General features: G+C 45.8%; 1 protein-coding gene across 1 annotated transcript in view; it reads left to right on the top strand.

Moving 5' to 3' along the window:
* Positions 1-23,427, top strand: part of LOC134338888 (PDZ domain-containing protein 4-like) — a 111,462-nt gene that overhangs the window by 22,819 nt on the left and 65,216 nt on the right. Inside the window, exon 2 of the mRNA XM_063035052.1 lies at positions 7,178-7,240. Within this exon, the coding sequence (XP_062891122.1) occupies positions 7,178-7,240 (63 nt within the window). The remainder of the gene's footprint in view (positions 1-7,177; positions 7,241-23,427) is intronic.

The following is a 23,427-nucleotide window of genomic DNA, read 5'->3' as shown; positions in this document are numbered from 1 at the left end:
CAGCGCAGGGCTCCCTCCTCACTGCCCTTCCTGTAAGGAGAATGAGAGAGAGGGAGAAAGGTTGAGGGAACACTGGAGTCTGCATCTTGGGGAGAGAGAGGGTGAGGGGAGAGGCGGAGTGAGTAAGGTGAAGTTGACAGAGGGAGAAGGGGAGCTGCTGTCTGGTGGAGAATGGGGGAGAGAGGAGAGCTTGCGTCTGCCTGTTGGAGGGGCAGTGGGAGAGAGAGAGGTGAGAGTGAGAGAATGGGAGCTTACTAGCTCTTCCTTCAGTTAGTCCTGACGAAGGGTCTCGGCCCAAAACATCGACTCTACCTCTTCCTAGAGATGCTGCCTGGCCTGCTACGTTCACCAGCAACTTTTATGTGTGTTGCTTGAAATTCCAGCATCTGCAGATTTCCTTGTGAATAGGAGCTGGTGTCTGCCTGGGGAGGGAGAGAGAGTGAGAGAGAGAAGAAAAAATAGAGAAAGGAGAGGGCGATGGATAGAGAAGAAGAGCTGGTGTCTGCCAGCTGTGCTGAGGAATGTCTCATCCGGCTGCAGACCTGCATGCAGAGCCACCCTGAATACCAACGCAGCCCTCGTCATGGGAGGTTCCGAGACCATGGTTAGCACAGCCCCTCTTCAGGAAACTGTGGGATTGGAGCCAAGCAGGGAGGGAATGCCGCACTATCCTGTCTGGCCCCTGTGGAGACGAGGGAAAACCCAATGGTCACTCCTCAGCGCTCAGGAGACTGCACCCTTTCCTCATCCGACACTGTCCAGAGAGTCCGCTCAGCCACATCTGTGGGCTCTTCCCATGCTGAACTTTCACTTCCATTGCCTGCATATCACTGAGCGTAACCAGAGAGCGACCGTGGGATTGAGAGAGTGCCCAAGGGTTCGAGACGGACAGAGAGCATCTGTGATGCTGAGAGGAACGGACAAAGAGTGACCATGACTGCAAGAAGGACATAGAGTGTCCGTGGGACTGAGAGAGCCCCAGGACCGAGATGGACAGAGATTGCCCACGGGTCCCATACCTGACACACATATATAAGATTGAAGGGCACCAACGGGGTGAAAGCACAATCTTTTCCCGGTAAGGGAGTGGTAAAAACAAGAGGGCAGAGGTTTAATTTTAGGGATGTCAGGGGCAGCTTCTTCACGCAGAGGGTGGTTCTTGTCTGGAACAAGCAGCCACTGGTCATGCCAGTCGCATTGGCAGTGTTTAACAGCCATTTGAATAAGTACAGTTTTGGGCCCCTTCTCTCAGAACAGATAGAAGGTCAATAAATCAGTTTATTTATCCAGTCCTTTCCCTCTGTGAGAGTCATAGAAACACAGAACATGGCCCACCGAGTCCATACGAAACTGTTATACTGGTTAATCCCACCTGAATCCACCATACCCTCCCAAACTCGCAGTATTTTAGATACTGAACTCGATCCCGCATCCACCACTCACTCACACTACCTTCACCCTCTTGAGTAAAGAAGTCTCTCTGCATGTTCCCCTTAAACATTTCACCTTTCACCCTTAAACTCTAATTTGAGTCCCACCCAACCTCAGTGGAAAAAGCCTGCTTGCATTTACCATGTCTATCCCTCAAAATTGTGTACACCTCTATCAAACCTCCTCTCGGTCTTCTACACTCTGAGGATAAAGTTCTAACCTATTCAACCTCCCCCATAACGAGGGTTCTCAAGTCCTGGCAACATCCTTGTAAACTTTCTCTGCACTTTTTCGATCCTATTGATATCTTTCCCGTAGGTAGGTGACCAAAACTACACACAAAACTCCAAATTAGGCATCAGTGATGTTTTATACAATTTCAACATAACATCCCAACTTCAGTACTCAATACTTTGACTTATAGAAACATAGAAAACCTACAGCGCAATACAGGCCCTTCGGCCCACAATGCTGTGCTGAACATGTACTTACTTTAGAAATTACCTAGGGGTACCCATATAGCCCTCTATTTTTCTAAGCTCCATGTCTCTTACAAGACCCATCATATCTGCCTCCAGCACCATCACCGTCAGCCCATTCCACGCATTCACCACTCTCTGCGTAAAAAAAAAACCTTACCCTTGACATCTCCTCTGTACCTACTTCCAAGCACCTTAAAACTGTGCCCTCCTGTGCTAGCCATTTCAGCCCTAGGGAAAAGCCTCTGACTATCCACACAATCAATGCCTCTCATCATCTTATACACCTCTATCAGGTCACCTCTCATCCTCCATCGCTCCAAGGAGAAAAGGCCGAGTTCAGTCAACCTATTCTCATAAGGCATGCTCCCCAATCCAGGCAACATCCTTGTAAATCTCCTCTGCACCCTTTCTATGGTTTCCACATCCTTCCTGTAGTGAGGCGACCAGAAATGAGCGCAGTACTCCAAGTGGCGTCTAACCAGGGTCCTATACAGCTGTAACATTACCTCTTGGCTCTCAATCGCAATCCCACGGTCGATGAAGGCCAATGCACCGTATGTCTTCTTAACCACAGAGTCAACCTGCATAGCAGCTTTGAGTGTCCTATAGACTCGGACCCCAAGATCCCTCTAATCCTCAATGAAGGCCAATATGTCAAGAGCTTCCTTTCTGACCCTATCTACCTGTGACACTACTTTCAGGGTATTACAGACCTGTATTACTAGATCCCTCTGTTCCACAGCGCTCCTCAGTGCCCTGCTGTTCGCAGTATAAGATCTACCCTGTTCTCAGCCCACAAACACCCTGGTTCTAGCATCGGTCTCTTATCGATTCCTCTCACCCTCTGCATTGTATTTGTGTCCAGATTGCATTGCGATGAAGCAGTGGGTAGAATGAGATGATAGGGACGTGACAGATAGTGGCAATCAGAGTGCAGACAGAAACGAGCTGCAGTGTTGAGCCGACGGCGGCAGCGATGGCACCCAGCCTCAGGGCTGTGAACAGCTGTGGGAGATGGTAAATGTGATTAACTCTCTACGGTCTGCTCCTGCACTCTCGGTGCGCAGTGTCCCAGTGTCATCCTCTGAATGCACACACAATGTACCCCAGTGTGTGTCCCTCTCAGCCTCACCTTACAGAGCTGTGATATCAAAATTAGCCAGACCGTGAATCTCCCTCCACACCGTCCCGTCACACACACCCAGGGTCAGACACAGAGTGAATCTCCCTCCACAGCATCCCATCACACACTCCCGGGGTCAGACACAGAGCGTATCTCCCTCCACACCGTCCCTTCACACACTCCCAGGGTCAGACACAGAGTGAATCTCCCTCCACACCGTCCCATCACACACTCCGGGGGTCAGACACAGAGTGAATCTCCCTCCACACTGTCCCATCACACACTCCGGGGGTCAGACACAGAGTGAATCTCCCTCCACACTGTCCCATCACACACTCCCGGGGTCAGACACAGAGTGAATCTCCCTCCACACCGTCCCATCACACACTCCCAGGGTCAGACATAGAGTGAATCTCCCTCCACACCATCCCATCACACACTCCCGGGTTCAGACACAGAGTGAATCTCCCTCCACACCGTCCCCTCACACACTCCCGGGGTCAGACACACAGTGAAGCTCCCTCCACACCGTCCCATCACCCGCCCCCCCCCCGGGGTCAGACACAGAGTGAATCTCTCTCCACACCATCCCATCACACACTCCCGGGTTCAGACACAGAGTGAATCTCCCTCCACACCGTCCCCTCACACACTCCCGGGGTCAGACACACAGTGAAGCTCCCTCCACACCGTCCCATCACCCGCCCCCCCCTGGATCAGACACAGAGTGAAGCTCCCTCCACAGCATCCCATCACACACTCCCGGCGTCAGACACAGAGTGAATCTCCCTCCACACCATCCCATCACACACTCCCAGGGTCAGACACAGAGTGAATCTCCCTCCACACTGTCCCATCACACACTCCCGGGTTCAGATACAGAGTGAATCTCCCTCCACACTGTCCCATCACCCGCCCCCCCCCCCGGGGTCAGACACAGAGTGAATCTCCCTCCACACCATCCCCTCACACACTCCCGGGGTCAGACACACACTGAAGCTCCCTCCACACCGTCCCATCACCCGCCCCCCCCCCCGGGGTCAGACACAGAGTGAATCTCTCTCCACACCGTCCCATCACACACTCTCAGGGTCAGACACACAGTGAAGCTCCCTCCACACCATCCCATCGCACACTCCCGGGGTCAGACACAGAGTGAAGCTCCCTCCACAACGTCCCATCACACACTCCCGGGGTCAGACACAGAGTGAAGCTCCCTCCACACTGTTCCATCACACACTCCTGGGTTCAGTCACAGAGTGAATCTCCCTCCACACCGTCCCCTCACACACTCCCAGGGTCAGATGCAGAGTGAAGCTCCCTCCACACCATCCCATCACACACTCCCGGGGTCAGACACAGAGTGAATCTCCCTCCACACTGTCCCATCACACACTCCCAGGATCAGACACAGATTGAAGCTCCCTCTACACTGTCCCATCACACACTCCCAGGGTCAGACGCAGAGTGAAGCTCCCTCCACACCATCCCATCACACACTCCCGGAGTCAGACACAGAGTGAAGCTCCCTCCACACCGTCCCATCACACACTCCCAGGGTCAGACGCAGAGTGAAGCTTTCTCCACACCAAGAGGATGTTTCCTGTAATGGGGCAGTCCAGAACCAGAGGGCACAGCCTCAAAATAGAGGGATGTCCATTTAGAGTGGAGATGAGGAATAATTTCTAAGCCAGAGGTTGGTGAATCTGTGGAATTCATGGTCACGGACGGTTCTGAAAGGCAAGTCATTGGATACATTCAAAGCAGAGCTTCATGAGTTCTTGATTAGTAAGAGAGTCAAAGGTTACTGGGAGAAGGCAGGAGAATGGAGATGAGAGGGACAATAACTCAGCCTTGATCAAATGACAGAGCAGACTCAATGGGCCGAATGGCCTGATTTTGCTTGTGTCTTGTATCTTATGGGTAGCATTTTATAGTTGCACAAGGTCTTGGTAAAACCGTGCAACACACACAAAATGCTGGAGGAACTCAGCAGGCTAGGCAGCATCAATGGAAAAAGTACAGTCGACGTTTCGGCCTGAAACCCTTCAGCAGGACTGGAGAGGAAAATGCTGAGGAGTGGATTGGAAAGATGGGGTGAGGGGAGAGAGGAACGCCAGGTGATAGGTGAAACTTGGAAGGGAGAGATGAAGCAAAGAGCTAGGAAGTTGATTGTTGAAAGAGACAGAAGGCCACGGAAGAAAGAAAAACAGGGGAGGGGAGGAGGAGCAACAAATGGAGGCGATGGGCGGGCAAGGAGATAACTTGAGAGAGGGACAAGGGGATGGGAAATGGTGAAGGGGGGAGGCGGGAGGCATTACTGGAAGTTTGAGAAATTGATGTCATACCATCAGGTTGGAGGCTACCTGAACGGAATATAAGGTATTGTTCCTCCAACCTGAGTGTGGCCTTATCCCGACAGTGGAGGAGACCGTGGATGGACATATCGGAATGGGAATGGGAAGGGGAATTATAATAGGTGGCCACTGGGAAATCCCACTTGTTCTGGTGGACGGAGCACAGATGCTCAGCAAAGCGGTCTCCCAGTCTACATCAGGTCTCACCAATATACAAGGGGCCACACCGGGAGCACTGAACACAGTATATGACTCCAACAGACTCACAGGTGAAGCGTTGCCTCACCTGGAAGGACTGTTTGGGGCCCTGAATGGTAGTGAGGGAGGAGGTGTAGGAGGAGGTGTAGGGGCAGGCGTAGCCCGTGTTCCGCTTGCAAAGATAAGTGCCAGGAGGGAGATCAGCGAGGAGGGACAAATGGACAGTGGAGTCGCGTAGGGAGTGAGCCCTGCAGAAAGCAGAAAGTGTGGGGGGTGGGGGGAGGGAAAGATGTGTTTGGTGGTGGGATCCAGTTGGAGGTGGCGGAAGTTTCGGAGAATTATGTGCTGGATGTGGAGGCTGGTGGGGTGGTAGGTGAGGACAAGAGAAACCCTTTCCCAGGTAGGGTGGCGGGAGGATGGGGTAAGAGCAGATGTGTGTGAAATGGAAAAGATGCAGTTGAGGGCAGTGTTAATGGTGGAGGAAAGGAAGCCCCTTTCTTTGAAAAAAGAGGACATCTCCATTCTCGAATGAAAAGCCTCATCCTGAGAGCAGATGCGATGGAGATGGAGGAATCAAGAGAAGAGGATACTGTTTTTTCAAGTAGCAGGGTGGGATGAGGTATAGTCCAGGTAGCTGTGAGAGTCCATTGGTTTACCATAGACTTTGGTGAAACCGTACTTGGAGTATTGTGTGCATTGCTGGTTGCCCAGCCATAGGAAGGACGTCATTATGCCTGAGAGGGTGTAGAAAAGTCACACCGGGATGTTAACAGGACTGGCAGGCTGGATTTATGAGGAGACTGGATTTGATGGGACTGTTTTCCTGGAGTGAAGGATGCTCGAGGAGTCCTGATAGAGGCTTATAAAACCACAAGGAGTGCATGGACAACCCCCACCCAGGCAAGTGGAGAGTGTCCCATCACCCTCTTGACTTGTAGAAAGGGGGATAGGTGGTGTGGCGGATGTGGAGTGTATGGACCAGCTCCACCCAGGCAAGTGGAGGGTGTCCCATCACCCTCTTGACTTGTAGAAAGGGGGATAGGTGGTGTGGCGGATGTGGAGTGTATGGACTAACTCCACCCAGGCAAGTGGAGAGGGTCCCTTCACACTCTTGACTTGTAGAAAGGGGGATAGGTGGTGTGGCGGATGTGGAGTGTATGGACTAACTCCACCCAGGCAAGTGGAGAGTGTCCCATCACCCTCTTGACTTGTAGAAAGGGGGATAGGTGGTGTGGCGGATGTGGAGTGTATGGACTAACTCCACCCAGGCAAGTGGAGAGGGTCCCTTCACACTCTTGACTTGTAGATTCAGCAAAGGTGAAGTGTGGAGTGTCCTATCACACCATCACAATCTGACTTTTGCCTTGTGGACCACAAGGGCTGGGCGTAGGTGTATAAACTTTGGGGTGTCCAGGGGTGAGTCAGTCACCACGGATCAATCCCCAGCCCCTGAACAGCTCTGACAGCCTTAGTCCAGTTCCTGGTCAGGCTGAGTTTCTGGTTTGTGGTGAACCCTCTCTCCAGTGCTGATGGGCTCGACTGATGTTCCTCTCCTCTTCTCTCCCCCCCACCACATCAATATGCAGGGCCCAGCCGGACTACGACATGGAGTTCCTGGACGTCGCCTCTCGCCGTCCAGTCCACGCGTGGTAAGTACCGCTTGCGGGGTGGAGTTGGGGGCTCGCTGGCAGCTTAAAAGGTTAAAGAAGTTTGTAAAAACTGAGAACGGTACAGGCTCTTCAGTCCACGATGTTGTGTCAGCCTTTTAACCTACTCTAAGATCAATCTAACTCTTCCCTCAAACGTTGCCCTCCATTTTCTATATCTAGATCCCTTATAGGCTCATCAGGCCAGTGCTTATGCCAGTTTCCTTGACGTGAAGCGACTGAGAGTACAAGACTCCCCCTCCCGGATAGGACGCCAGTCTATCGCGAGGTTAACCCCCAGCATTTGCCGGTACCCATTTTCAGCTGGGTAGACCGGAGCAATGTGTGGTTAAGTGCCTTGCTCAAGGACACAACATGCTGCCTTGGCTGAGGCTCGAACTCACGACCTTCAGATCGCTAGTCCAACGCCCTAACCCCTTGGCCACGCGTCACACATATCCCTATATAAGGGTTTCTTAAAAGCGCCCACCATTCTCTTTGTAAGAGACCTGTCTCTTACGTTCCCTGCTATACTTTTCTCCAATACTTTATACTTTATTGTCGCCATACAATTGGTACTAGAACGTACAATCATCACAGCGATATTTGATTCCCTGGATTACAAATATTATATATTAAAGAGATTAAAAATAGTTAAAATTAGTCAATTTAAATTTAAAATTACTTATTTAGGGCCTTTATGGCTCTTCACGCCGCCCAGCAAACCTGATTTAATCCCAACACAATCATGGGACAATATATAATCACCGGTACATCTTTGGACTATGGGAGCAAACCAGAGCATCCGGGGGAAAGCCCGCGCATTGGACAGTGAGGATGTACGATAACGTCACAGAGGGTGCCGGTAATACTCTGTGCTCTGACACCATGAACAGTAATAACGTCGCGTGAACCGCTATGTTAGTGGATCTCAATTACGCCCCTATATCTCGTCATTTACTTCCAGGGAGCAAATCTGCCTGTCTACTTGATCTATGCCTCTTATCATCTTATACACCTCTATCAACTCACCTCTTGTCCTCCCCTGCTCCAAAGGGAAAAGTCCTAACTCACCCAACCTTTCCTCATCAGACACCTTTTCTAATCCAGGCAGCAGCCTGGTAAATCTCCTCAGCACCCTCTCTAAGGCTTTCACATCCTTCCTATAATGAGATGACCAGAACTGAACTCAATACTCCAAAGTGTAGTCTAACATGGGTTTTATAGAGCTGCAACACTACTTCACGGCTCTTGAACTCAATCCCCATTATTTATGAGGTCCAATACACCATGCAGCTTCTTAACCACCCTATCAACTTGTGCTGCAGAGTAGTGGGCTCAGCCCAAAACGTCACGGGCACTTCCCTCCCCACCATTGTCAGTATCTACAGGAGGAGCTGCTTCAAGTAGCAACATCCATCATCAAAGATCCTTTTCAGCTATTTCCATGAAACTTCAGCTAATTGGAGCAGCTGCCTAACTGGGCCAAAATGTACTGGTCCCGATGCGTCCCAATTATCCTAAATGCACTGTATGTATTTCTAACTGTAATTTATAGATTTTTTAAATTATGTGTTGCAAGGTACTGCTGCCATTTTAAAAAAAAACAAAGTTAATGACAAATAAGACAGTAAGACATAGGAGCAGAAATAGGTCATTTGGCCAATCAAGTCTACTCCGCCATTCAATTGTGGCTGGATCTTGGGATCCATGTCCATAGGACACTCAAAGCTGTTGTGCAGGTTGACAGTGTTGCTGACAAAGCAAACCGTGTGTTGGCATTCATCAACCGTGGGACTGAGTTCAAGAGCCGTGAGGTAATGTTACAGCTATGTAAGACCCCACGTGGAGTACTGTGTTCAGTTCCAGGATGTGGATACTATAGAGAGAGTGCAGAGGAGATTTACGAGGATGTTGCCTGGATTGGAGAACATGCCTTATGAGAATAGGTTGAGTGAACTCGGCCTTCTTTCCCTGGAGCGACGGAGCATGAGAGGTGACCTGATAGAGGTGTATAAGATGATTAGAGGCTTTTGGATTTATTTTTAGATGGTTCCCTTGTGTCTTTGGACAATTATCTAATAAATATAATTTATCAAGAATACATTTTTTTAGATATCTACAAGTTAGAAATTTCCTAAGTACTATACTTTCTTCCTTTCCAATGCTTCCTCCTACATACATTTTAGATACTATAATTAACCTTAATCCATGTCAGAAAGGTGCATCGGCTATGATTTATAATATTATTATGAAACTTAGGAAAGCTCTATTTGATAAGATTAGGGTAGATTGGGAGCAGGATTTGGGGTTTATCATCTCCGTGGATGACTGGGGGCAGATTTTACAATTAGTCAATACTTACTCTATTTGTGCTAAACATTCCCTAATTCAATTTAAAGTTGTTCATAGAGCACATATGTCCAAAGATAAATTAGCTCGCTTTTATTCTCATATTAATCCTTTTTGTGATAGATATCCGGGGCAGATAGCCTCTTTAACTCATATGTTTTGGTCTTGTCCTACACTGGAAACTTTTTGGAGAGACATTTTTAATATTATCTCCAAGGTATTGAATATAGATATCTCTCCTCACCCTATTACTGCTATCTTTGGACTACCTAAAATTTCCAGTAATCTTTCTCCTTCAGCCCGTAGAATGATTGCATTTCTTACTTTAATGGCGAAAAGATGTATCTTACAACATTGGAAAGAGCTTAACGCCCCAACTACCTTTTTTTGGTTTTCTCAGACGATATTATGCTTGAATTTGGAGAAAATTAGAAGCAATCTTTATGATTCCTCACTTAAATTTGAACCGACCTGGAGATCTTTTATTCAATATTTTCATTTAATGTAATATATACCCTTCTTGTTTTTTTTACTGTTTTTAACGGAGGTCGGGATTGAGGACGTGATTTTAAGTTTTTTAACTCTGTTTGATTTCAAGTTAGCCCACTGCTTTGCTTTGCTTTTAGTTAGTTGCACGGTGGGTTTTTTTTTGGAGGGGGGCGGTTTTCCTTTTCTCTATTGATATATATATAAAATTAGTATACTATTATGTTACCTTGGTATGTTATGTTTAAATTACATTGTTTGTATCATTTTTTTTGTATTAATATCTCCTGTAATTTTATTATATTCTAACAGTGTATTAGTGCCTATATGGCTTACCTTTTTGTATACTTATTCAATAAAAAGATTTAAAAAGAAAGAAAGATGATTAGAGGCATTGATTGTGTGGATAGTCAGAGGCTTTTTCCCGGGGTTGAGATGGCTAACACGAGGGGGCATAGGTTTAAGGTGTTTGGAAGTAGAGGGGATGTCAGGGGTAAGTTTTTCACATCGAGAGCGGTGGGTGCATAGAATACACTGCCAGGGACAGTGGTAGAGGTGGATACAATAGGGTCTCTTAAGACACTCTAAGATAGGTAGGTGGAGCTTAGAAAAATAGAGGGCCATGCAGTAGAAACCATAGAAACTACAGCACAGAAACAGGCCTTTTGGCCCTTCTTGGCTGTGCCGAACCATTTTCTGCCTAGTCCCACTGACCTGCACACGGACCATATCCCTCCATACACCTCCCAACCATGTATCTGTCCAATTTATTCTTAAATGTTAAAAAAGAACCCGCATTTACCACCTTGTCTGGCAGCTCATTCCATACTCCCACCACTCTCTGTGTGAAGAAGCCCCCCCCTAATGTTCCCTTGAAACTTTTCCCCCCTCACCCTTAACCCATGTCCTCTGGTTTTTTTCTCCCCTTGCCTCAGTGGAAAAAGCCTGCTTGCATTCACTCTATCTATACCCATCATAATTTTATACACCTCTATCAAATCTCCCCTCATTCTTCTACGCTCCAGGGAATAAAGTCCCAACCTATTCAACCTTTCTCTGTAACTGAGTTTCTCAAGTCCCGGCAACATCCTTGTAAACCTAAGTAGGGAAATTCTAGGTAGTTTCTAGAGTAGGTCACATGGTCGGCACAACATTGTGGGCCGAAGGGCCTGTAATGTGCTGTAGATTTCTATGTTCTATGTTCTTAACATTTTTCCCCTCCTCAGCCCCTCTCCCTGGTCTTCTCCCCATAAATAACCTTTGATGCTGTGGAACCAATCAATCTCTGTTTTGAATACACCCTATGACCTGGCCTCCATAACTGCCTATGGTTAAAAATTCCACAAATTCACCACCGGATAAATTTCTCCGGATCTCTGTTTTAAATGGACGCCCCACTATCCTGAGGCTGCGCCCTCTTGTCCAAGATTCCCCCACCACGGGAAAGATCCTTTCCACATCTATTCTGTCTGGGGCTTCCAACATTCAAAAGGTTTCAGTGAAATTCCACCCCCCCCCCCCCACAAGTCCTTCTAAATTCCAGTGAGTACAGGCCCAGATCCATCAAATGTTCTTCATATGATAACCGTTTCCTTCCTGGAATCATCCTTGTGAACCTCCTCTGAAACTTCTCCAATGCCAGCACATCTTTTCTTAAATGAGGAGCCCAAAACTGTTCGCAATACTCCAGGTGAGGCCTCACCAGCGCCATTTTAAGCCTCAGCATCTCATCCCTGCTCTTATTTTCTAGACCTCTTGAAATGAATGCTAACATTGCATTTGCCTTCCTCACCACCGACTCATCCTACAAATTAACCTTTAGGGATTTCTGCACATAGTCAGGGATTTTCAGCCCATTTAGAAAATAGTCCACACATTTATTTCTTCTGCCAAAGTGCATGACCACGCATTTTCCAAGGATGCATTTCATTTGCCACTTTCTTGCCCATCCTCCTAATCTGTCTAAGTCCTTCTGCAGCCTTCCTGTTTCCTCAATATTACCTGCTCCTCCACCAGTCTTGCTGTCATCTGAAAACTTGGCAACAAAGCCATCTATTCCATCATCTAAATCATTGATATGCAGCATAAAATATAGCAGTCCCAACACTGACCCCTGTGGAACACCGCTAGTCACTGGCAGCCAACCAGAAAAGGATACATTTATTTGCACTAGCTGCTTCCTAATAATCAGCCAATGCTCCAACTATGCTGGTAACTTTTCTGTAATAGTATGGGCTCTTAAGTTGGTAAGCAGCCTCACGTGTGGCACCTTGCCAAAGGCCTTATGAAAGTCCAAATAGACAACATCCACCGCATCCCCTTTATCTATCCTACTTGTAATTTCCTCGAAGAATTCCAACAGGTTTGTCAGGCAAGACTTTCGCTTAAGGAAACCATCCTGACTTTGTCCAATCTTGTCCTGTCTCACCAAGTAGTCCATAAACTCAACCTTAACATTTGACTCCAACACCTTCCCAACTGCTAAAGTCAGGCTAACTGCTTTATAATCTCCTTTCTGCTATCTCCCTCCTTTAAGAGTGGAGTGACATTTGTAATTTTCCAGTCCTTTGGCACCATGCCAGAGTCCAATGATTCTTGACAGATCTTTACTAATGCCTCCACAATCTCTAGCGTTACCTTTTTCAGAACCCTAGGGTGCAATTTATCTGGTCCGGTTGACTTAAGCACCTTTAGGTCTTTCAGCTTTTTGAGCACCTTCTTCCCTGCAATAATAACTGCACTCACTTCTCTTCCCTCACACTCTTCAACATCTGGCACACTGCTGGTATCTTCCACAGTGAAGACTGATGCAAAGTACTCATTTAGTTCATCTGCCATCTCCTTGTCCCCCGTTATTATTTTTCCGGCCTCATTTTCTAGCAGTTCTATATTCATTCTCATTTCTCCTTTCTTTATTATATCTTTGAAAAATCTTTTTTATCCACCTTAATATTTCTTGATAACTTGCTTTCATATTTCATCTTTTCCCTCCTAATGATTCTTCTAGTTGCTTTCTGTAGGTTTTTAAAAGCTTCCCAATCCTCTATCTTCCCACCAATTTTTGCTTTGTTGTATGCCCTCTCTTTTGCTTTTAAATTAGCTTTGACTTTCCTTGTCAGCTATGGTTGTACTATTTTGCCATTTGAGTATTTCTTTGCTTTTGGAATACACCTATCCTGCACCTTCCTCATCTTTCCCCAGAAACTCGTGCCATTGCTGCTCTGCTGACATCCCTGTCAGCATTTCCTTCCAATTTACTTTGACCAGCTCCTCTCTCACACCACTGTAACTTCCTTTACTCCACTGAAATACTGCTACATCAGACTTTACTTTCTCCCTATCAAATTGCAATTTGAACTCAATTATATTATGATCACTGCCTCCAAAAATCCTTTCACCTTAAGCCTCCGGTTCATTACGTAACACCCAGTCCAGTCCAGCTGATCTCCTAGTAGGTTCAATGACAAACTGCTCTAAAATGCCATCTCGTAGGCATTCAACAAATTCACTCTCTTGAGATCCATTACCGACTTGATTTTCCCAATATACCTGCATGTTAAAGTATCCCATGACGATCATAATATTGCCCTTTTGACACATCTTTTCTATTTCCCGTTGCAATGTGTAGTCCATGTCCCAGCTACTGTTTGGAGGCCTGTAAATAACTATCATCAGGGTCCTTTTAGCCTTGCAGTTTCTTAACTAAACATCTTCCGATCCTTTGTCACATCTTTCTACTGATTTGATGCTATTCTTTACCAGCAGAGGCACACCACCCCCTCTGCCTACCTTCCTATCCCTCCAATTCACTGTGTAACCTTGGACATTCAGCTCCCAACTACAACCATCCTTCAACCACGATTCAGTGATGGCTACAACATCATACCTGACAATCTGTAATGGTGCAACAAGATCATCCAGCTTATTTCCTATACTCTGTGCATTGAGATATAACACCGAGTACTGTATTTGCTACCCTTTTTGATTCTGTATCCCTAATGTACTAATACTCACCCTGGTGTCTGCAATTTTGTCCTATCATCTCCCTAACCTTCCTGACAGTCTGACTGCATGCTATCTTTGCTTTTTCACCATCTGTCCTAACCTGAGTCCCTTCACACTGGTTCCCACCCCCCTGCCAAATTAGTTTAAGCCCTCCCCAATCACTCTAACAAACCTACCCCTGAGAATATTGGTCGCTCTCGGGTTCAGGTGCAACCTGTCCTTTTGAAGAGGTCATGCCAGAAGAGATCCCGATGATCCAAGAACCTGAAGGCCTGCCCCCTGCACCAGCTTGTCAGCCACAGATTTATCTGCCGAATCATCCTGTTTCTACCCTCACTGGCACGTGGGACAGGCAGCAATCCAGAAATTACCACCCTGGAGATCCTGCGTCTCAGCTTTCTACCTGGCTCTCTAAATTCTCTCCTCCAGTCCTCCTTGTTTTTCCCTTCCTTTGTCATTGATGCCAATATGCATCTGGCCGCTCTCCCCACCTTTCCAAAATGCTGTGGACGCAATCCGGGATATCCCTAACCCTAGCACCTGGGAGGCAACATACCATCCGGATGTCCCGTTCACATCCACGGAATCTCCTGTCTGTTCCTCTGACTACTGAGCCCTCTATCACTAATGCCCCCACTTCTTCCTCTTTCCCTTCTGCACCATGGACCCGTGCTCAGTGCCAGTAACCATCCCCTGGGAGGTCATCCCCCACAACAGTATCCAAAATATTATTGAGGGGAATGGCCACAGGGGTGCTCTGCACTAACTGCCTATTCACCATCCCATCCCAGCTGCTGACAGTCACCCAGTTACCTGCCTTCTGCAACTTAGTGGTGACTGCTTCCCTGTAACTCCGAGCGATGATCCTCCACGCTCTGCCGTACAAACCGAGGGTCATCCAGCTGCCGCTCCAGGTCCCGAACACGGTCTTCAAGGAGCTGCAGCCGGACGCACTTCACACAGATGTAGTTCCCCGGGAGACTCTGGGTCACCCAGGACTCCAGCATCCGGCATGAAGAACGCATGATGGCCATTTAAACTACACTAAGTACCCCTGACACAGAAAGAAAAAAAGAAAACGTTAACAGAAATCCTGAGCCAACGCTTTTTCCGAGCCAAAGCCTGACCCTCCCATTCTCACCACTGGCCCACTCCCAACAACAGCTTATCCCTTCTGTACTTGTATCTACTCCACTCTGCACTGCTACCGCCACTCATCGCCCGCGAAACTCTCCTTTAAACGAGTGCTGCCAACCTGTGGGAAACCTCCTGGCGGTGTGCTGCTCCTGCCCCTGCTGCCAGAATGAGGGTAAACCATATATAATTGTAACTGGGTTAACCATCTGGACAGGCCCCTCCGCTGACTGCCCCTGTGGCTCCTCCCACAGACCCCTGAATAAAGGTGATTTCGCCTTGCTCCTCCCCCTCAGACTAGGGGCAGACACTCAGCATGGAAGTCCTATTGTACAGCGAGTAAAAGCCTTTCAGTATTTACCCTACTTCAGTCTTTTGGAATTATTGAAGGTGCTTCAGCATCAAACCTGATGGCGCAGCAAATGTGCACTGTGCAATTGTACTCACATAACCAACTGAACCGTACCTCTTGTATATGTGGGAGGAAACCCCTGCGGTCATGGGGAGAACAGGAGGGGGAATTTAACCTGGGTCATGAAGAGATTGTGCCACTCTTTTACTTCCTTGTAACAATTGTGTTATCTGAAGGCCTGTTGGCCTTCATAACAAGGGGAATTAAGTATAGGAGCAAAGAGGTCCTTCTGCAGTTGTACAGGGCCCTGGTGAGACCACACCTGGAGTATTGTGTGCAGTTTTGGTCTCCAAATTTGAGGAAGGACATTCTTGCTATGGAGAGTAGGTTCACTGGGTTAATTCCAGGGATGGCGGGACTGTCATATGTTGAAAGATTGGAGCGACTGGGCTTGTATACACTGGAATTTAGAAGGATGAGAGAGGATCTGATTGAAACATATAAGATTATTAAGGGATTGGACATGCTAGAGGCAGGAAACATGTTCCCAATGTTGGGGGAGTCCAGAACCAGAGGCCACAGTTTAAGAATAAGGGGTAGGCCATTTAGAACGGAGTTGAGGAAAAACTTTTTCACCCAGAGGGTTGTGGATCTGTGGAATGCTCTGCCTAAGAAGGTAGTGGAGGCCAATTCTCTGGATTCTTTCAAGAAAGAGTTAGATAGAGGTCTTAAAGATAGCAGAATCAAGGGATATGGAGAGAAGGCAGGAACGGGGTACTGATTGTGGATGGTCAGCCATGATCACACTGAATGGTGGTGCTGGCTCGAAGGGCTGAATGGCCTACTCCTGCATCTATTGTCTATTGAACCATCTGATTCAATATCGAGTCTGTTCCGCCATTTCATCATGGCTGATTTATAGAATCATGGAACACTACAGCCCAGAAACAGGCCCTTTGGAATATCTAGTCCATTTTGAACCATTGAACTGGGTGGTCCCATCAACCTCCATCTGCACCGAAGCTCTCTATACATCTCCCATCCGTGCACCTATCGAAATTCTCTTAAACGTTGAAATCAACCCCATATTCAACACTTCTACTGGCAGCACGTTCCGCACTTTCACCACCCTCTGAGTGAAGAAGTTCCCCATCAGGTTCCCATAAATATTTCACCTTTCACTCTTAACCCATGACCTCTAATTGTAGTCTCACCCAACTTCAATGGGGAAAAAACCTGCTTTACCTTTTCTATACCCCTCATGATTTTGTATACTTCTATCAAATCTCCCCACGGTCTTCAACATTCCAAGGAATAAAGTTCTAACCTATTTAATCTTTCCTTGTAACTCAGGTCCTCCAGTCCTGGAAACATCTTTGTAAATTTTCTCTGTAGGATTTCAAACTTATTTATACCTTTCTTGTAGGTAGGTGACCAAAACTGCACACGATGCTCCAAGTTAGGCCTCACCAATATCCTGTACAAATTCAACATAACATTCCATCTCCTGTACTCAGTGCTTTGATCTATGAAGTCCCATGCGCTAAAAGCTTTCTTTACAACCTTATCTACCTGTGACACCACTTTCAAATAATTATGGACCTGTATTTCCAGATCCCTTTGTTCTACAGCATCCTCAGAGCACTCCCATTCACTGTGTAAGACCTGCCCTGGTTTGTCACCCCAAAGTGCAACACCACACACTTATCTGCATTAAATTCCATCTACCATTTTTCAGCCTATTTTTCCAGCTGGTCCAGATCCCACTGCAAGTTCTGATAGTCTTCCTCACTGTCCACTACACCCCCACCCCTTTTGGTGTCATCTGTAAATTTGATGATCCAGTTAACCACATTATCATCCAGATCATTCATACAGATGACAAACAACGAACCCAGCACTGATCCCTGTGGCACTCCACCAGTCACAGGCCTCCAGTCAGAGAGGCAAACATCTACTACCGCTCTGGCTTCTTCAGCAAATCCAATGTCCAATCCAATTTACCACCTCATCTTGAATGCCAAGTAACTGAAACTTTTCAACCAGCTTCCCATCAGGACCTTGCCAAATGCCTCGCTAAATTCCATAGACAACATCCACTGCTTTGCCTGCATCAACTTTCCCGGTAACATCCTTAAAAGAAAATGTGTAGGATTGGTTAGACACAATCCACCATGCACAAAGCTGACTATCCCTAATCCTACCCTGTCCATCCAAATACTCGTATATCTGGCTCTTAGTCTACCTTCCAGTGACTTTCCCACCTCTGATGTCAGGCTCACCGACCTATAATTTCCTTGTTTAATTTTAGAGCTTCTCTTAAACAGTAGAATAACTCCAGTCCTCCAGTACCTCACCTGCCACTAAGTTCGATTTAAATATCTCTTCTGGAGCCCCTGCAACTTCCACACTTGCCTCTCACAGGGTTCGAGGCACACCTCGTTAGGCCCCGGTGATTTGTCCACCCTGGTTTGCCTCAAGACGGCAAACAACTCCTCTGCTGTAATCTGTACAGAGTCCACAACCTAACTGCTGTGTTCCCTTATGCCTGAGTAAATACAGATGCAAAAAATACATTTAAGATCTCTCCCATCTTTTCTGACTCCACTGATAGATTATGATTCTGATCTTCCAGAGGACCAATTTTGTTCCTTGCAATCCTTTTGCTCAAAATATATCTGTTGGATTCTTGAGGATTCTCCTTCACCTTGTCTGCTTGAGCAACCTTATGCCTTCTTTTAGCCCTTATTTCTTTGTAGTATGTTCTCTTGCATTTCTCATACTCTGGCGGTACCTCATTTGGCCCTCTCTGCCTATAAGTGCATCCTTTTCTTTTTCTTAACCAATAAGAAATATCTCTTAAAAACCAAGGTTCCCTAAACCTGTTATCCTGGTCTTTTATTCTGACAGGAACATACAAGCTTTGTACTCCCACTTGCCAAGTATACTTTTGCCAGAAAACCATCTGTCCCAATCCACACTTGCCATATCCTTTCTGATACCATCAAAATTGGCCTTTCTTCAATTTAGAATCTCAACCCAAGGACAAGACATCCTTTTCCATAATTATTTTGAAACTAATGTCATTATGATCACTGGATACAAAGTGCTCCTCTACAGAAACATCTGTCACTTGCCCTGTGGTCATTCCCTGATAGTAGATCAGGTATTGTACACTCTTTCATTGGGACTTCTATGTACTGATTAAGACAACTTTCCTGAACACATTTGACAAACTCTTTCCTATCTAGTCCGTTTTTCAGTATGGGAGTCCCAGTCAATATGTGGAAAGTTAAAATCACCTACTATCAGAGTCTTATGTTTCTTGCAACAGTCTGTGATCTCCCTACAAACTTGGTCCTCTAAATCCTTCAGACTGTTGGGTGGTCTGTAATATCCCATTAATGTGGTCAGACCTTTCTCATCCCTCCGTTCCACCCATAAAACCTCGCTAGATAAGTTCTCCACTCTGTCCTGACTGAGTAGAGTACTGATGTGACATTTTCCCGGACTAGTAATGCCACCCCTCCTCCTGTTCTATCAGGTCTAAAACAATGAAACCCTAAAACACTGAGCTGCCAGTCCTGCTGCTCCTGCAAACAAGTCTCACTAATGGCCACAATGTCATAATTCCATGCGTATAAGATGATGAGAGGCATTGATTGTGTGGCTAGCCAGAGGCTTTTTCCCAGGGCTGAAATGGCATAGTTTTAAGGGGCTTGCAAGTAGGTACAAGAAGGATGAGAGAGGTTTTTTTTTTACACAGAGAGTGGTGGGTGTGTGGAATGCACTGCCAGAGACAACAATAGGGTCTTTTAAGATACTCTCAGATAGGTACATGGAGCTTAGAAAAATAGAGGGCTATGCGGTGGGGTAATTCTAGGCAGTTTCTAGAGCAGGTAACATGGTCAGCACAACATTGTGGGCTGAAGGGCCTGTAATGTGCTGTAGATTTCTATGTTTCTATGATCCATGCCTTTTGTATAATACCCCTAACACTGAAATATACACAACTCCGAACATTAGCCCCACCACGCTCAACCTATTGATTCCTGACTTTCTACCTAGGCTTAACAGCATCTTTCTCCACAACCACTCCACTGGCACTCTGACACTCTGGTTCCCATCCCATGCGATTCAAATTTAAACACACTCCGAGCAGCAATAGCAAACCTTCGCACAAAGTTTGCAAACAGCTTGTAAACCGTCTCTTCTGCGCAGGACCCACTGTCCCTGGAAGACACCCCAATGATCCAAAAATCTAAAGATCTCCCTCCTGCACCAGCTCCTTAGCCCCACGTTCAATTGTATAATAATGACTTTAAGATATAGGAGTAGAATTGGGCCATTGGCCCCATTGGGTCTGCTCTGCCATTTCATCATGGCTGATCCATTTCCTTCTCAGCCCTAATCTTCCCACCTTCTCCCCATTTCCCTTCATGCCCTGACTTATCAAGAATCTATCAACCTCTGCCTTAAATATACCTAATGACTGACCTCCACAGTCACCCATGGCAATGAATTCCACAGATTCACTACTCTCTGGCTAAAGAAATCCCTCCTCATCTCTATTCTAAATGGACGTCCCTCTATTCTGAAGCCGTGTTCTCTGGTCTCAGACTCCCCCATCCTAGGAAACATCCTCTCCACATCCACTCTGTCGAGGCCTTTCGACGTTCAATATGAGAATCCCCCTCCCCCACTTCATTCTTCTGAATTCCAGTGAGTAGAAGTCCAGAGCTGTCAAACGCTCCTCATATAATAAGGCTTTCAGTTTCGGAATCATTTTCATGAACCTCCTTTGAACCCTCCCCAATGCCAGCACATCCTCAAACATAGAACATAGAAACCTACAGCACATTACAGGCCATTTGGCCCACAACGTTACGCCGATCATGTAACCTACTCTAGAAATGTCCGCGAATTTCCCTACCACATAGCCCTCTGTTTTCCTCAGCTCCATGTACCTATCTAAGAGTCTTTTAAAAGACCCTATTCTATCTGTCTCTACCACCACCGCTGGAGGTGCATTTCGTGCACCCATCACTCTGCGTGTTAAAAGAAAACACCCCTGACATCTCCTCTGTACCTGCTTCCAAGCACCTTAAAACTATGGCCCCTTCGTGCTAGCCATTTCAGCCCCGGTAAAAAGCCTCTGACTATCCACAAGATCAATGCCTCTCATTATCTTATACACCTCTATCAGGTCACCTCTCATCCTCTGTCACTCCAAGGAGAAAAGGCCAAGTTCACTCAACCTTGATATATCCCTGTGGATCACCACTGGTCACCGACCTCCATGCAGAATATGAACCATCTACAACCACACTTTGCCTTCTGTGGGCAAGCCATTTCTGGATTCACAAAGCAAGGTCTCCTTGGATCCCATGCCTCCTTACTTTCTGAATGAGCTTTGCAGAGAGAACCTTATCAAATGCCTTACTGAAATCCATATACACTACATCCATTGCTCTACCTTCATCAGTATGTTTTGTTGCATCCTCAAAAAACTCAATCAGGCTTGTAAGAAACAGAGAAACACAGAAAAACCTACAGCACAATACAGGTCCTTCAGCCCACAATGCTGTGCTGAACATGTACTTAATTTAGAAATTACCTAGGGAGGGTCTTCGCTTCCATTTGCACTTACTAACCTGAATAAACAAACAATTAATCCAATAATTAAACATACGATACAAACATGGTTTCAATTTCGTAAATTTTTTTGGATTGAATAAATTTATCCGATCAAGTCCTGTTATATCCAATTTTTTCTTTCAACCATCCAGAACTGATCAAGCTTTTCTTTTGTGGAAAACAAAGGGAATAATATGCTTTCGTGATTTATTCATGGATGATTGTCTCATGTCCTTTGAACAGTCGTCTAATAAATATAATTTGCCTAGATCACATTTTTTCAGATATTTACAGATTAGAAACTTTTTGAAGGTTATTTTACCTACTTTTCCGATATCACATCAAACTGAAATTACAGAAAATATTTTAGGTTTAAACCCTTATCAGAAGAGCTTAATAGCTATTGTTTATGATTTAATTACAAAAATACATTTAGGTGTCTCTGATAAAATTAAGAATGAATGGGAAAGAGAACTTCAGGTATCTTTACCTATAGAAAAATGGGAGAAAATTCTCCAACTAGTTAACACTTCTTCGAAGTGTGCTAGACACACTTTGATACAATTTAAGGTGGTTCATAGGGACCATATGTCTGAGGACAAGTTAGCGCGTTTTTATGGTCACATAAATTCTATCTGTGACAGATATAATTCTGAGGTAGCTTCCTTGACACATATGTTCTGATCTTGCCCTCTTTTGGAAAAATATTGGAAAGACATTTTTGATATTATTTCAGTAGTTTTGCGTATTGATTTACAACCTCATCCTATTACTGCAATTTTTGGATTACCAGTGATGGACTCTAATCATTTATCCCCTTCAGCTTGTCGTTTGATTGCATTTGTTACATTAATAGCCAGAAGATCCATTTTAATTAAATGGAAAGATTCTAATCCCCCTACTACATTTCAATGGTTTTCCCAAACTATAACATGTTTAAACTTGGAAAAAAATTAGGAGTGGTACTACTGATCCTTCGGTTAAATTTGAAGAAACTTAGGGGCCATTTATTCAACATTTTCATATGATGTAAGCTGACCTTTTCCAAATCCTTTTTAAGAAGTTTTTGTTTGTGTATAGAGGAACAAAGTTAATGACAAATAATGATCTTAACCGATGAAATATGCAGCCCAGCCTTTGTTTTGTTTTGTTTTGTTTAGTGTAGGGGGTAAAAGCTCTTTTTTGAATCTTTTTCATGTTCAGTTATTAAGAGACTGGGAGATTTAAATTGAATATGTTACTCGGAGTCTGTGTCTGTATAGGTTAACCGTTATTAATGTAATCCCTTTGTATTATTATCATTATGTTTATCAATTTGAAACTCAATAAAAAAGATTGAAAAAGAAAGAAAGAAATTACCTAGGGTTACCCATAGCCCTCTATTTTACTAAGCTCCATGTACCTATCCAAGAGTATCTGAAAAGACCCTATCGTATCCACCTCCACCACCGTCGTCGGCAGCCCATTCCACTCACCCACCACTCTCTGCATTTTTTTTTTAAAACAACAACAACTTACTCCTGCCACCTCCATTGTGCCTCCTTCCAAGCACCTTAAAACTGTGCCCTCTCATGTTGGGAAAAAGCCTCTGACTATCCACAAGATCAATGCCTCTCATCATCTTATACACCTCTATCAGGTCATATCCCATCCTCCACCACTCCACGGAGAAAAGGCCAAGTTCACTCAACCTACTGTCATAAGGCACGCTCCCCAATCCAGGCAACATCCTTGTAAACCTCCTCTGCACCATTTCTATCGTCTCCACATCCTTCCTGTAGTGCAGCAACCAGAACTGAGCACAATACTCCAAGTGGGGTATGACCAGGATCCTATATAGCTGTAACATTACCTATTACCTCTCAACTCTTAAACTCAATCCCATGGGTGATGAAGGACAATGCACCATATGCCTTCTTAACCACAGAGTCAACCTGTTCAGCAGCTTTGAGTGTCCTAAGGACTTGGACCTCAAGATCGCTCTGATCCTCCACACTGCCAGGAGTCTTTCCATTACTACTATATTCTGCCATCATATTTGACCTACCAAAATGAACCACCCCACACTTATCTGGGTTGAACTCCATCTGCCACTTCTCAGCCCAATTTTGCATCCTATCTATGTCCCGCTGTAACCTCTGACACCCCTCTACACTATCCACAGCACCCCCAACCTTTGTGTCGTCAGAAAAATTTACTAATCCATCCCTCCCACTTCCTCATC

The sequence above is a fragment of the Mobula hypostoma genome, chromosome 28 (assembly GCF_963921235.1).
Source record: "Mobula hypostoma chromosome 28, sMobHyp1.1, whole genome shotgun sequence".
NCBI lineage: Eukaryota > Metazoa > Chordata > Chondrichthyes > Myliobatiformes > Myliobatidae > Mobula > Mobula hypostoma.
Note: the sequence above shows the minus strand (reverse complement) of the source record. Positions and strands in the feature narration are given on the sequence as shown.